We start from the raw sequence: 14,295 nt of genomic DNA on the forward strand, positions 1-14,295 counted from the left end.
TAACCCGATCTAAGTACTATGGTTTGACTGTTTTAACTCTGGGTTATTTTTAATATATATTATGTTTCTAATTACATGACTATGAGTAATTGAGACAACTCAATTGGATTTTAATGTTTTAAATGGTTTTCGAATTGTTATTACCTTGTCTTAGATATAACTGTTCGTATTCTATTCTCAACCCATTCTTATTGGACGGTATCTTGCGGAGCCCTACCGGACATAATAATGGAGGTCATGTAATGGTATTCTAATGTTTTTTATAAATGAATGCTTGCATAGTCTATGCTTAGGAAAGATGGATTGTTTACAAAATTAGTTAAAGTAGTTAGAGTAGGTAGGTGGATAGTCCATGCTAACCGCGAATAGGTTATAGTTAACTGTAATTTATAAAACATCTTTCTTTAAAAACTAAATTGAACGAATGTTATTAAGTTTAATTATTTGAAATATAATTTGTTAAATTCCCAGAGTTGAAATAGTTAACCATAGTATGAAGGTTATGGTGAAGTCAAAGCCCTAAGACCTCTTTCTCTCTCTAATAATTTTAGTTTAATTTCAGTTTATAATCGTGATAACCAATCAATCAATTCAACCAGTTACCTGTAAACCAAGAAAGATTAGTTAAAAGCAAAACAAAATACACTCATCTCCCTGTGGGTTCGACACCCTTTCTATAGTACTATCCTACAAAGATTCGTGCTATTACGAGTGGTTATTTATTATTGAAAGTAAAAACTAACACAACACATGCCACCTAACGTCTATGTTCAAAGTGGTACTAAGGGATCATCATAAGCTACTTTAGAACATTTTAAACACAAACGACAATAAGTGAAGCAATTAAATGGAATCGGAACCATCAAAGCCAATAAGTTAGAACAATTTAGTGTCATCAACTTGAAATGAAATGCAAGATCAACAATATGGATACAACAAGTTACAACAATTTAGTGTTATCAACTTGAAACGAAATGTGAAATCAAACAAAGGTGAATATACTTGGACATTACGCCAGATCAAATCCAAATGAATAATAGCTATTTTGGGTTATTAACCCGCCGAGAACTACCCTAGTGTGCACGTGTGGGGAGAACTCATATCTCTCGCATTAGAGTCGTACTCTAATCATAATCAAGACAACGACGTCCCAAGTTTCCAAAATCAACAAATTGTAAACAATGTACACTAAGTATACAATACACTTAACCACTTAACATGCATAACCCAACATGAATTCACACAATTCATGCCCTAAGTCCTCAACTATTATGGCATTTGAAATGTCAAGGTCACAATGTGAATTCCACAAAGTTACATCAATGTTGTCAACAATTGAATTTCATCTACACTATCACAAAATAAGTCTCAAATCTATGATTTGAACATTAACATAAAACTAAATACACAATTGAATCTTCAACCACAACAATGTAGAAATTCAATATATACACAAATACAAATCACATGATTTCAAAACACCACTAAGTAAAACAAGATAAATACTATTACAAGTTAATCAACATAGTGATTTTTGTCATGCTAACATGGTATTCATTAAATCCCTAATTTAACAATGACATAGTCTAATATAACAAAACAAATGATGACAATAATAATTCTAGAACAACATAGTAACAACAAGAAGTTACACTAGAATTTCATTATCTACAAGTAACACAACAACAATACAAGAGAATGATCACATATCAAACTTGTATAAAAATGACACCCTAGGTTAGATATGATCAATGTTCAGCTAATACAATCCTAGAATGTCAATTTACATGTATACAATGTATATCAATAACAAAGGAAACAAGAAATAACAACAAGATAAACATAGGACAACCCCTGCCTCACTAAAGGATTGTTCCTCTAGAATCCAAGGTAAATGAACTCAAATTGAAAAACTGTGAAAAGATGTTCTAGATAAAGAAGAGAAGAAACTTTTATCTTCAAGGTGAAAGACCAAAATCCCAAGGGAAGGGGGTCGAATTTCAGAAATGGAGAAGAGGGTTTCTGGTTTTCTCAAACTCCCTTAACAGAGGTTTGTCCCTCTGAAATCCGAGGCAAACAAGGTCAAAATGAAAAACTGAAAAAATGTATTCTAGATCAAGAAGAGATGAAGATTTGATCTTCAAAGTGGAAGATCAAATTTGTAATACCCCTAATTTTAAAAAGATAGTCTCGGTATTTATTTAATTGTTTTAATTGCAATTTTATTTAATTACTTGATTATTTGGCTATTTGATTACGTATTTACTTGAATTTGTAATTAAATGTTTTATTTGACTTAAATGATTAGTTGAAAGTATATACTTAAGTGTTTTATTTGATTTGATTTATTTATTTGATGTGGTTGTTTATTTGTAAGTAATTGTCGATTAAATATTTATTTTATTTTATTTTATTTTCTTTTAAGGTTATGGTTATTAGTAATGGGCCAACTAATTAGGTTCCATGTACTACTTGGATAGGAGATTTAATGGGTATGGATAATTACCCGCGAATAGTTGTATATGTATATACATATATATATAAAAGGAAAGTAATTTATTAATTAATATTATGGTAACATTAATATTAATAAATAATGTGATGTATGTCTTTTATATATTTATATAATAAGGATATACATAGATTATTTACGTAACATATTTTTAGTTACCTTTTTAATATTAATTTTTTTTTTTTTTTTTTTTTTTTCTTAAGTTGACTTGGTTTGGGAAAAAGAGTAGGGTTATTATATGGTTGTAAAAGGGGGATAGAAATATATCACATAATATATTTTAAAGAGAGAGTTAGAGAGAGAAGGAGGAAGAAGAAGGAAGAAGGAGGAGAAGAACCATTGGAGAAGAAGATCAGGGAAGGAGTTTAACTTTGAATCCGAAAATTTAAGGTAAGTTCTTGTTCTATACTTCTCCCTTTGATCTTTGATCTATATATCTCTAATATAATTTTAGGGTTGTTTAAGAACAATTAAAATTGGAATTTATAAATTAATTGATCTAGAACATAGGTTTTATAAATTATATTCATGGTTGTTCTTGTTGTGTGAATTGATAAATTCATGGGTTATATCTGATTTCTTTGTAAATTTCTACATGTTATAATGATGTAATTTCATGCTTGTATGTTGATGGGACTTAATAACATGCCTTAGAACCCTTAACAGTGAAGAACAGATTTACAATAGAATTTTTGGGCTGATTCGCGTAAATAGTGCTCAATCCGTTGTTACAGTACTTGAACCTTGGAAGCAAAACTCGAGCCATGGACGAAAAGCTCAAGCCATAGTTGAAAAGCTCGAGCCTTGGATGCAAAGCACGAGCTATTGTTGAAAAGCTCGAGCCATAGATAGGAAGATCGAGCTATTAGGATAAAAGCTCAAGCCTTACTTGGGAATTTTTGTAAACATCGTGTAAGTTGTCCTTAATTGATTTTGAGGGGTCCCGAACATTAAATAGGGACTAGGTATGGGTTTAAATAAATTTTAAATAAACTTAATCATAACGATGCATGCTATTGGAATGTTTTAAAGAATGAATGGATTTGATCTTTTAATTTTGTTTTAGCAATTGAGATTAAATGTTTAGTATGAATTGTATTTAGAGAATGCTTACTTGACTGTGAAATAAAATGTCAGCATGTTTAAGATTCAGTTTGTGTGGGATACATGATGTACGAAGCTTAAAGAAATTATAAGTCATTCCTATTTTGTGATAGCATGATATTCTGTTATTATGTTAATTTCTAGATTATTTGATGTATTAATTTATCTGTTACATCAGTTTTTGGATTGTATGAATGTAATGCACCAGTATGGGATGGTGACATTCTAGGGATGGATTAACTTATCAGTTAAGTCCTACCTATTTTTGTATAAGGGAATAGATTAACTAAATTGTTAATTCCTACTCATATTCGTGTCAGGTCAACTGAACAAGTTGGATTACATTTTGTGGTTTACTTTATATTGGATAGGATAGATGTTATTTATAGACGTATAGATATGTGCCATGATATGGTTTGAGTCTCAGGATCAGTGGTTAGGGTGCGTATATTGCCAGGGATGTGTAGCTAGATATAGAGTAGTTGTGTACCCTGATAGGTCTAGGTACTCATGCCCACTATATGTGTGTTTTACATGTTACCTACTATTGAGATTGAGGCAACCCTATAGTTTAGTGAGGTTCCTTTAGTGTGTATATATATTTATGGACTACGTAATTATTGCATGGGTTAACTATAGATGTGTAGTTTCTCTGGTCTCTGTTTGGGTTGTCGTAGAAAGAACTTGTTCGTGGGCCTAACCCACTATTATTTTTCAGGTGTTTATCAATTTTAGACATAGGGCTTGTTCGTGCTGAGCAGAGACAATCCACATCATTCTTCCGATTTTACGTAGGATTCTTCTTCATGTTTTAGTTTCAGATTATATTTTATTTAAGTTTTTTTTCAGTTGGGATATTATTAGGGGTCCACTAGATGGATTCTCGAATTGTAACAATATCGGAGGTTTTGGATATTTCATTTGGAGTATTATTTATTTATTAATTTAAAGATTTATTATTTAGTTTCTTTCCACTTATTTATATATTTTTAATTCATTTTGTATTTTGTGTTCGATTAAATACTTTAATTGTTTGATATCCCTCGGATCTGTACTCGGACTTGATCACCCGTGGCTATAGAATTGAGGGGTATCGCAAAATTCCTATAGGAAAGGGTTTGAATTCTGAAAATGGAGAAGAGGGTCTATGGTGGCTACAATGGTGGCTTTGAGAGGATGTAACAATTTTCACACCTTTTCCCACTAACAATGGCTTTGTTAGCCAAACACACACGCACCAACATTACCTCTCTCTCACACACACATCTACCCTCCACTTGTCACTACTCTAGGCTTCCTCACAAGGTTTGATCTTAGCTTTACATTTGTCAACAATCTAAGTTAAAAAGTGCACCAATAGCTAGTCAACACATGGTTCAATGGGAGAGTGTCATTTGTCACTCTTATCCCTATTTGCAACTTAGTCCCTCCACAAAATATCTCAAAGAATATTTGCACAAAAGTTCCTAAGACAAAATATCTCAAAAACATAATTACGCAAAACACCCCAAAAATCGAAAATGTCTCAGAAGAAACCATGCATCCATACCCCTGGAATTTTAAAATAAACGGGCAAACTTTACAATGAAATTAAGACATATGCAAACTGTAAAAGTTAATATAATGCAATGCACATGGTGTCAGAAATCATTTCCGAACACCGAAGCTTACTAGGGCGCAATAAAACCCTAAGGCAACGCGGAAAAAGAATAAATTAAACAATTAAATAATTAAATAAAATAAAAAAGACAGAAAATCGGAGAAGGAAAAAGAAGACATAGTCATTACATCAAACCTCAAGGGAAGTCTTTGTAATTTACCCAAATAGTATTTATGATTTATATCTACTTAGAATTTATATTCACTTGATGCACATAAATTATTTGTAGTAATATTTATTAAAAATCATTCACCATATATATATATATATATATATATATATATAGACACACACACACACACTAATAAAACTGTATGTGTGTTACACGTTAGTAAAATCTAATTTAAAGTTAAATTTAACAAAGTAATTAAATAATTGTAAATTCTAAAGTATCCATGAACATAAAATTGACACAAGGTAAAAAAGATAATAATAATAATTTTTAATTGAATTTTACAATATGAATTCAATTATTAATAGGTGTATTTTCAAACTTCTAAAACAATATCAAAATCAAGACTATTTTTTTATTACAACTTACTAATATTTTATTTATTTATATATTAGAAAATTATTTATATTTTATTTATAAAATTAGAAAATATGTGGATACTAAATAGACTAAATTATTTATATTTTTTATATATTTTCTTGTCTAATTAGAAAGACTAAATTATTTATTTTCTTTATATATTTTCTTATCTAATTAGATTTCCTTTTATTAAAAAACTCATAATAAATATATTAGAAAATTATTTACATATTATTTATAAAATAGACTAAATTATTTATATATTTTATATATTTCATTGTCTAACTAGAAAGACTAAATTATTTATTTTCTTTATATATTTTCTTATCTAATTAATTTTTTTTATTAAAAAATTCATAATAAATAGGTAATTTGAATTTTATAAAAACTCTTCTAAACACCTTATATTATACATATAAATTGAATTGTAAAAAGAAACATATACATTTATTATTAAAAAATAATGTACTGAAACATATTAATAGATTGAAATTCTTTATACTTTTAATAGTATTGATATAAATATGCATGCAAATTATAAAATTAGACATCCAGTAATAAAATTATGCATGCATTAATCAAATGATTCAAATATATTCCGTTATTGGCTTAAAAGACACCACAAACCAACAGCGCAAGTTAACGTTGAACGCCCTACCAAAGTCGTTTGTCATCAACATCCTTTTTCCAATTTCAATGGAGTCCACATTCCTTTTTATTACTCACGTTTAATAATTAAATTTTCACTTCTCACCAGAATATCTACTGCCTTATTCTAATGGAGTTCACATTCCTTTTTATTACCTTTTAATAATTAAATTTCCTATTCTCACCTCACCGGAATATCAACGAGTCTCACTCTTATTTTATCGTCCAAGTTATATGACATGGCAAAATCATGTCTAATTCTTTTTTAAATATTATTATAAAGTATAAAGGGTTAAAATCACAAATTTTTACATAAAACTTCAGTAGAATTTTGAAAAACTCCCAAACTAAAAAAAGTTATCCAATTGCCCAACCCGTTAACTTGATATTGAAATGATAAAATTGACCTTGTTATTTAATATTAAATTAAAATACTAAAAATTATTATTTAAAAATTACGTAAATAATAAAAGATCATCAAATATTGTTAAATTACAAATTTGTTTAAAATTTAAAATTATTATTTAATATTAAATTATAAAATTGACCTTACAATTTTAAAATTACAAAAACAATTTTAAAATTATCACCAATTTAATTTAATAGTAAATATTAAAGCCAATTTTGTCATTTCACAACCAAGTTAACGAGTATAATTTTGAAAGTTCAAGAGGGTTTTGTGTATTTAACCCGATTATAAGTAACAGTCCATTGTGCCCAAACCAATCAAGTCAAGATCAATGTTGAACTTGCGTTGGCTGTTTAGTTAGTGAATAGGTTTATGATGTCCGTAGCTGCAAAACAGGGCATGTGTAAGGATTAGATAAGAATTTATGCTTGCAGGAAGCAGTTTTGGTCAAGTAGAAGAAGCAAACAAATAAGTCCACATTCACGTTCTAGTTGGTAAAATGTGCCCGTATTCGAGTCTCCCCTAGTTTGTCAGGATTATAAAAAATAAAAATAAATAAATAAAAACTACATTCACACTTTCATTTCCATCACACAATAGCACAAGGGAATGCATGTATAGAGACGAGGAAAATTGTATGTTTGCTAGCATTGATGAAATTTCTGGTTAAGTGAATATAGGGTACCATCCACAAACTACAAAACAAAACACAACCCACTCATGTTCTCATATCATACAAGCGGCAACATGTCATGCTAACTAGCTATAACATTGAAACCACAGTATTAAGCTGCAAAATGCACTCCTGTTGCCCCCCAAGTAAGCCAATATTCGGAATTTCGGAGCTCCGTCCCTGAATGATTGCAAACTAAAGAGAACATCCTGCTGGTCAATCTATAAACACAGAGAAAACAAGGGCATTAATAGTAATATTAACGATGTTAACATGCTCAAAGGACAATAATATAAAACCTATAGCTATGTATCCAAGCAAAATTAGATGCTTCTTTATTGGATAATTTCCATTCTGCATCTTTATATTTGTAAAGTAGCAGTATATCCAAAAAAAAATTAGCAAGTGTAAAATCGACCAACAAAATATGCAGAAATACCAAGTGCACAATGTACTCGCAAATATATCATATCTCTTTCTTTAGGGCTGCTGATATTAGCGCTCCACAATTATCCTAAGGTTATTTGACATAAGAATCTTCAAAACTTCCAATCATAAATCCGTTTTGTTCCGCCCCGCCGATGGGGATCAACGGAAATATCCTCAGCGAATGGCACCGATTGAAGCTCGTTATACTTTGTCAATAAAAATATTGGTGAGCTGAAGTATCCCCTTGATGAACAACAATGTGATTTTTCGAGTCCCTCCCTCTACGTCGTAATTGTCTCCAAATAGATGGTATGCACTTTGATTAACTTCAACAAATCGAAAAGAAAAATTGAGATCAAATATCAAATTAAAGAAATCAAGATAGACGAACTTGTAGCCTTTGAAACTCAAAGCTTGCGCCATTTGAGAGACCACCGACCAAGTTTGGTGCTCACTGTGAAAGAAAAACCCAGACAAGTTCTGAAATCTATGAGACGTACTCACACACACACACACACACACACACACACACATATATATATATGTGGAGATATATAAGGGGATATGAAGTTGTAGTGGGTGATTTTAGGGAACTTGAAGTGGAAGAAAAAACATGGATATCTTTTAGAGAGACGCAGACTAGGTGAAAGAGTGTGGTTATGAGGGATGTGTGAAGAGTCATAGACTAATACAGAAGGGCAAATATGCAGAGTGATTCAGGACTTCTGTGTAATTTCACTTTTGCTAATATCAGCAGCTGCCTTCATTAGATAGCCATATACCGTAGCTAAAATTCAAAACAAAACTGATCGCCTTCATATAAGAAGCTCAGGGACCCAACCTACAAGGAGAATCACAGGAAAACCATTGGTCCCAACAAATCATGTGCAGACACAAGCAAAAATTGAGATAAAACTGACACAAAGATGACACATTTGCTTATTTCTCAGCACATGATTGGCCCAAGACATTGGTCCCAGGACTATGTAATAATTTCTCACCTACAAGGACTATATGAAAGGCTTTCTGTTCAAGGTAAATGAGCTGAACTTCTCGACTCATTTCCATCATTGACCTCCCACCACTGTATTGATACACTACATGCACATTTTGAGTTGATAGCGGTCACAAATCACACATATCAAAATTAGCTTTAAATTTTATAGGTCATCAATTATAACTAATTACTACAAGTAGTATAACAATTCCAATTCCTTACCTTCATGTGTTGACATATTCACTAGAGCCAATGTTTAATCTTTCAACTGCAATATCTCCCTTTCCTCCAAAGTTAACCTCCAATGAAGTCGCTTTTGATGATCCACAAACTCCTTGTATAAATCCCTTAGACATGTAGCTGTCCTGTACTCTTCAGTTCCTGAATGAACTATCTTTAACTCATCATCAATGATTTTATTCTGAATTTTATGCTGCAAAAGTAAATGATGAAAATTATTATCAAAGAAATACAAAGTCCACAGTTGACATTTAGGCTCCGTTTGTTTTGACATAAAATATTTTCATAGAAAAATATTTTTCTTTTTCATGTAAAATATTATCTTTTATTTTTATTTTTCAGTGTTTGGCAAGGGTCTAGGTTAAGGTCGAGTCCATCGGGTGGGACGTATAAAATAACTTGATGAAAATTGATAGATAAGTTATTTTTGTTGAGTTTAATATTCTTTTCTTCATAAATATTTTACGACAACCAAACACCAAAAACACAAAAAATACATTACGTTCAAACAAACGGAGCCTAATAGAATGGTTAACTTTTCTAAAATTGTGCTTCTTAGCCTTCTTATTTAGGCACGTCTTTTTATCAACTCAAACTCCTGCTGTAAATTTACCAAAACATTATTTTCTCTTCCATCACGTAAATTTACCAACTTCACTCCCTCCCTAATTAATGAACAATCATACAATAACATATAGGGCAAGCAGCCTCAGTATTCCACCTAGAAGCTCATATAGCTTCTTTATTTCTTTTCATATTAAAATTTGTTATCATACATTCTAAAAAGAAGTATGTAAATTGACCATATGATGGAGCACCGGGCATGGTCCGAAAGCTTGAAGTTCACATGACCCACACCTACTATTGGAGACCTGAAAAGAAAGATAGAATTATGGATTTTAGGATTTTATTTATAGTAATAGGATTTTAGGGTTTTTCTTTGATGCCTATTTATATGTTGGTTCAGACATTGTTGAGATATTATTGTGATTCTTCTCCCTCATTCTGATTTCTTCCTTCTCTTCTTCTTCTCTTTTTCCTCATTCTTGTTACATTCTCTCTCCTTCCATTTCTCGTTACTTGATTCTACATCGCCATATCCAAATGCTTTAATTTATTCATTTTCATAAGTTTATTTTACACAGACAAAAACCTACTTCTCTCTCAATCATCCACCAATATCAATATCATGCACTGATGCAATAAATAAAGCTTTTCTTACCTGATATTTTATCAAACTCTCAAATTTTGTTCTAAAAGTTCCATGCCTTAATGATTTTTCACTGATAACCCATGGCCTGCAGAAATGAATTAATAAGTGTACTTATGGAACATTGAAAAAGCAAACACACTACATTTTCTTCAAGTAACTCCCGAATCCTTATAGCATATATAAGTTGCAACTGGAAAGTATATACGATTTTTAGAACAAAAACAGATATAGTTATGAAAAACATAAATGCTTGTGAGTGTACCAAGAGAATCCTCCCAGTTAACCATGGTCATTAAAATCCCGATCCGGATCGCAGAGTAATATTGACATGCTATCATTTTTGTTTCACCAGGCTAGTGACCACATTACAATAAATTATATGTGATATTTAGCACCCGGTAATATTGACAGGGCGAGTGACCACATTATTACAATACAAAAATACATCAGACATGACTACGAATGTATACACGCACATGTGTAACTAGATTGAGGACACCAAAATGACCCGGGCTTGGTATGATCCATATTGCAAAGGACGGGTCGGGTATGGACAGACAAGATGGAGCAAGTTCACGCGGGATGGGCCCAGATCCATAAAGTCATTACAAAAGCCCATATTAAAATGAGAAAAGTTGAGTCCAGGCAAAAGGGAGTAGATAAGGCCCAGGCCAAAGGAGGTTGTAACCGTCTATAAATAAGGGAAATCGAGAGGGAAAAGAGATTAGAAAGCATTGGGAGTGAAAAAATTCTCTCTCTGTAATTGGAGGAAATTCTTTGTACTTTCATAGATGTATCTCTGTGTGTGTGTGTGTGTGTGTGCGTATGAGAGAGAGAGATGATAAGTTGATAACATTTCAATTTGAGCTTTCTCTGAACCAGTATTAAGGAACCAAACTTTACAAAAATAATGCATCAATGAGCTGAAAAACAACTAGACATTTTAAATGACTACAACAATGCCAACAAAGTGACCATAGGACGGAAAAATGGAAATAAAGGAATACATTATGAACAAAGAGGTTTTAATGATGATAAGACATACCTTCCTTTTGTAGACATTATAAAGTGATCGGGATTATCTAAAAACTGATATACGTTCTTATGCTTCTTTTCACAATCCAATCCAATTAAACCCTTTGCAAATGTCTCTGATGACAAACTTGGAAAAACATATGCTAGTGGCCTGATAGAAGTTTGTTTTTGTATGAATTCCGTAATTGACAACGGGGACAAATCTGTCTCCAAATTCTCCAATAATATAAAATGGTGACAGCAAGTTTCCTCAGTGCCATTCATGTTTACAGATTCCCCACCAAGGTCTCGATCTTGATCAGTCCTTAACCACCCTGCCTTTACATGAAAAGAAGAAATAGAGGATGTGCTTTGTCATAATAAATTAGGGTACTTTATTTTTTATAACACATAAGAAATTAGGGTCAAACCTTCAGTTGTTCTTACTGCACTACCAAACTGCCTAGCACTCTCTGTTTTCTACAAAACAAGCAAACATAGTTCAAACTAAGATCATGTATGCAATACTAAATTTAAACTCTACTTAAAATTTTGTTTATAGTTATTTGGTTTCCATTGCACTAAAAAATAAAAATAAATAAATAAAAAAAAAAAAATAAATAAATTAGAACATTATAGACAATAACTTGCCTGCAGCCCATGGCGAGACAAACCCTTCCCAGACCCTGCAGTGGCCGGAGCCTCGTGCCCTAGGCTAGTCTTTTTTCGTGTACCATAATTAGATTTATTACCCAATGAAAAGCCACCTTCATAAATTGCACCAGATTTATGAGATGAAATTTCAAGTTTCTCCTTTGCCATCTTTGCAAAGGATGCCACTCTGAAATCAGGTTGACCAGCAGATTGGATTATGCATATATTAGCAATTTTCGCCAATGACAGATTACCCAAATTTGGACCATGTTGCCAGCATAGCACAAAGGTGCACATACACTCCTCTTCTTTCGCAAATGAATGCTCCTCATAGTGCACCTATCAAATCCAAGTCCATGCAACATTACAGTGGAGGAAACCCTAAAAATAAAATTAATTAGTTTGTTACCACTATACTATTTTTTTTTTTTTTTTGACAATGGTGTGTCTACTGTCTAGCCTCTTAGAGCTCCCCCATAATCCACCACCGGACAGTCCCCCATCCCAGCGGCAAAATTACCTGGGAGTGGCCCCAAGAGGTTCAAACTCCCGAACTCCAAGATATGAAAGGCCAAATAAACGCCACATATTTGAAAGGCCAAATTCTATATATTCATAACAAGAACAAGATAGAAAGTAGGAGGTCTAAAAGTTAGTTATAATCAAATTTTCAATCAAAGTTTGTAACAAAAACCCAATTCTGGATCTATACTACATATAAAATTGGTCAGAATCAAAGAATGAACATACCCATTTCTAGATATTCATAACAAGTATGATGTGTGTGTGTGTATATCTATATATATATACAGGCACAGACCCTGCCCCAACTAATTTTCTTTTTCTTTTTTTATACGAAATTACCTATAAATTTTATGAAAATCTTAAAACTGTTCTTTCTTTTCTTTTTTTTTGAAAATCTTTAAAATTCCCCACTCAATTTATAATGATACTCGAAACCGTCCCTCTCATACAATTATTCTCTTGGTACACAATTCAGCCTGAAATCAAGATATAAAGTACTAACCGCTTCGACGACGGCGTCGTAGAAGCGAACGTCGTCGCATTTGAATTCAAATGAGGAGCAGACCGACAAGCCTTGGACGATTTTGGAGCACTGGCTGTCCTGTGACTGAGTCGAAACAGGTCGAAACCGCCGAACAAAGTCGTCGACGGCTTGGAGGGTCTGGAAATCGCCGGCATTGAATCTCTCGTTCATCGCTTCGGTGAAGTCCACAAATTTGACTGTGAAAGACTCGCTTTCGAGAACCACTCGGACGCTGTACCAAGCGTCGTCCACTGTTGATCGGAATTCCAGGTCGTCGTGCGCCCAAATATCGTCACCGGAACGCTTCATTTTTCTGATTTCTGTATGTTTATCGCTATGTATATGTATATGTATATGTATATATGTATATGTATATGTATAGATGCAGAAACTAGAAAGAGAGAAAGGGAGACCGTTCAGTTCAAATGTGACAAAGAACTTCGTGTGCGCATGCGTTGCCTCGGAAAATGATATACTTGAATGTTGATGATATGTAGCAACCAGGTAATCACGCACACGTCACATTATTTATGTTTTTTTCCGGAAGATCCACGTCACATTATTCACAGACCATATTGATTGTGAATGGATAGATGTAATTTTATATGTTTGTGGACAAAAAAAAAAAAAATGTATGGATGAATTTAAATGTAAATGGATTTTTTTTTTTTTTTTCCCTATTCTTTTTGACAAATATATGTTTAATGGTTAGATCAATTTTTTTTTTTATTTTTTTTTTTTATTTAATGGAGTTAGGTTTTTGGATTAATTCCACCTATATTCCTGGTCTTTGACCATATCTCACTTACACTCCTTCTAGGTTTCAATATTCCACTTACCTCCTTTCACTATGATGGTAGTTTATTTTACTAACTGAATTGTGTAATTTTACAATTTTGCCCATCAATTATATATTACTAATATTTATAAAAATTTAGAGTTGAATGGAAAAGACAAAAAAACCATTCTTATCACAGACAAATATATACACATTACATACACATATACAGTAACAGAAAGCAAGGTCGAATAGATACACATATACAACAATAGAAGGCAAGGACAAACAAGGAGAGCAAGGGCAATGCTTCAATGGAAGATGCTGAGGATTAACCGGCGATCAGTGGGTTTGTTCGTCATTTACGGAGAACGGCACGATAGC

At 32.2% G+C, this 14,295-nt stretch overlaps 1 protein-coding gene across 7 annotated transcripts; it reads right to left on the minus strand.

The window, feature by feature from the left end:
- Nucleotides 1-7,485: 7,485 nt before the first annotated feature.
- LOC132268143 (uncharacterized) lies at nucleotides 7,486-13,593 on the minus strand. 7 transcript variants are annotated; one of them, XR_009469234.1, is made up of 10 exons: nucleotides 13,113-13,593; nucleotides 12,083-12,424; nucleotides 11,863-11,911; nucleotides 11,463-11,766; nucleotides 10,427-10,502; nucleotides 10,008-10,076; nucleotides 9,187-9,397; nucleotides 8,969-9,064; nucleotides 7,978-8,808; nucleotides 7,486-7,759 (listed from the first exon to the last, which is right to left on the minus strand). XR_009469234.1 is itself a non-coding variant. In XM_059768906.1 (8 exons), exons 1-7 carry the CDS (start codon nucleotides 13,440-13,442, stop codon nucleotides 9,221-9,223), a joined length of 1,347 nt encoding a protein of 448 aa, XP_059624889.1. In that variant the 5' UTR covers nucleotides 13,443-13,593; the 3' UTR covers nucleotides 7,486-7,759; nucleotides 9,187-9,220. The 7 variants fall into 7 exon arrangements, 3 of the variants coding, with proteins under 3 accessions (XP_059624889.1, XP_059624890.1, XP_059624888.1); XR_009469233.1 differs by having other exon boundaries at nucleotides 7,486-8,808; XR_009469236.1 differs by lacking the exon at nucleotides 12,083-12,424 and having other exon boundaries at nucleotides 7,486-8,808.
- Between the last annotated feature and the right edge of the window lie 702 nt (nucleotides 13,594-14,295).

Source organism: Cornus florida, unplaced genomic scaffold (genome assembly GCF_030987335.1).
Source record: "Cornus florida cultivar Cherokee Brave unplaced genomic scaffold, ASM3098733v1 CherokeeBrave_3.0.0_Hap2_Chr08, whole genome shotgun sequence".
Lineage (NCBI taxonomy): Eukaryota > Viridiplantae > Streptophyta > Magnoliopsida > Cornales > Cornaceae > Cornus > Cornus florida.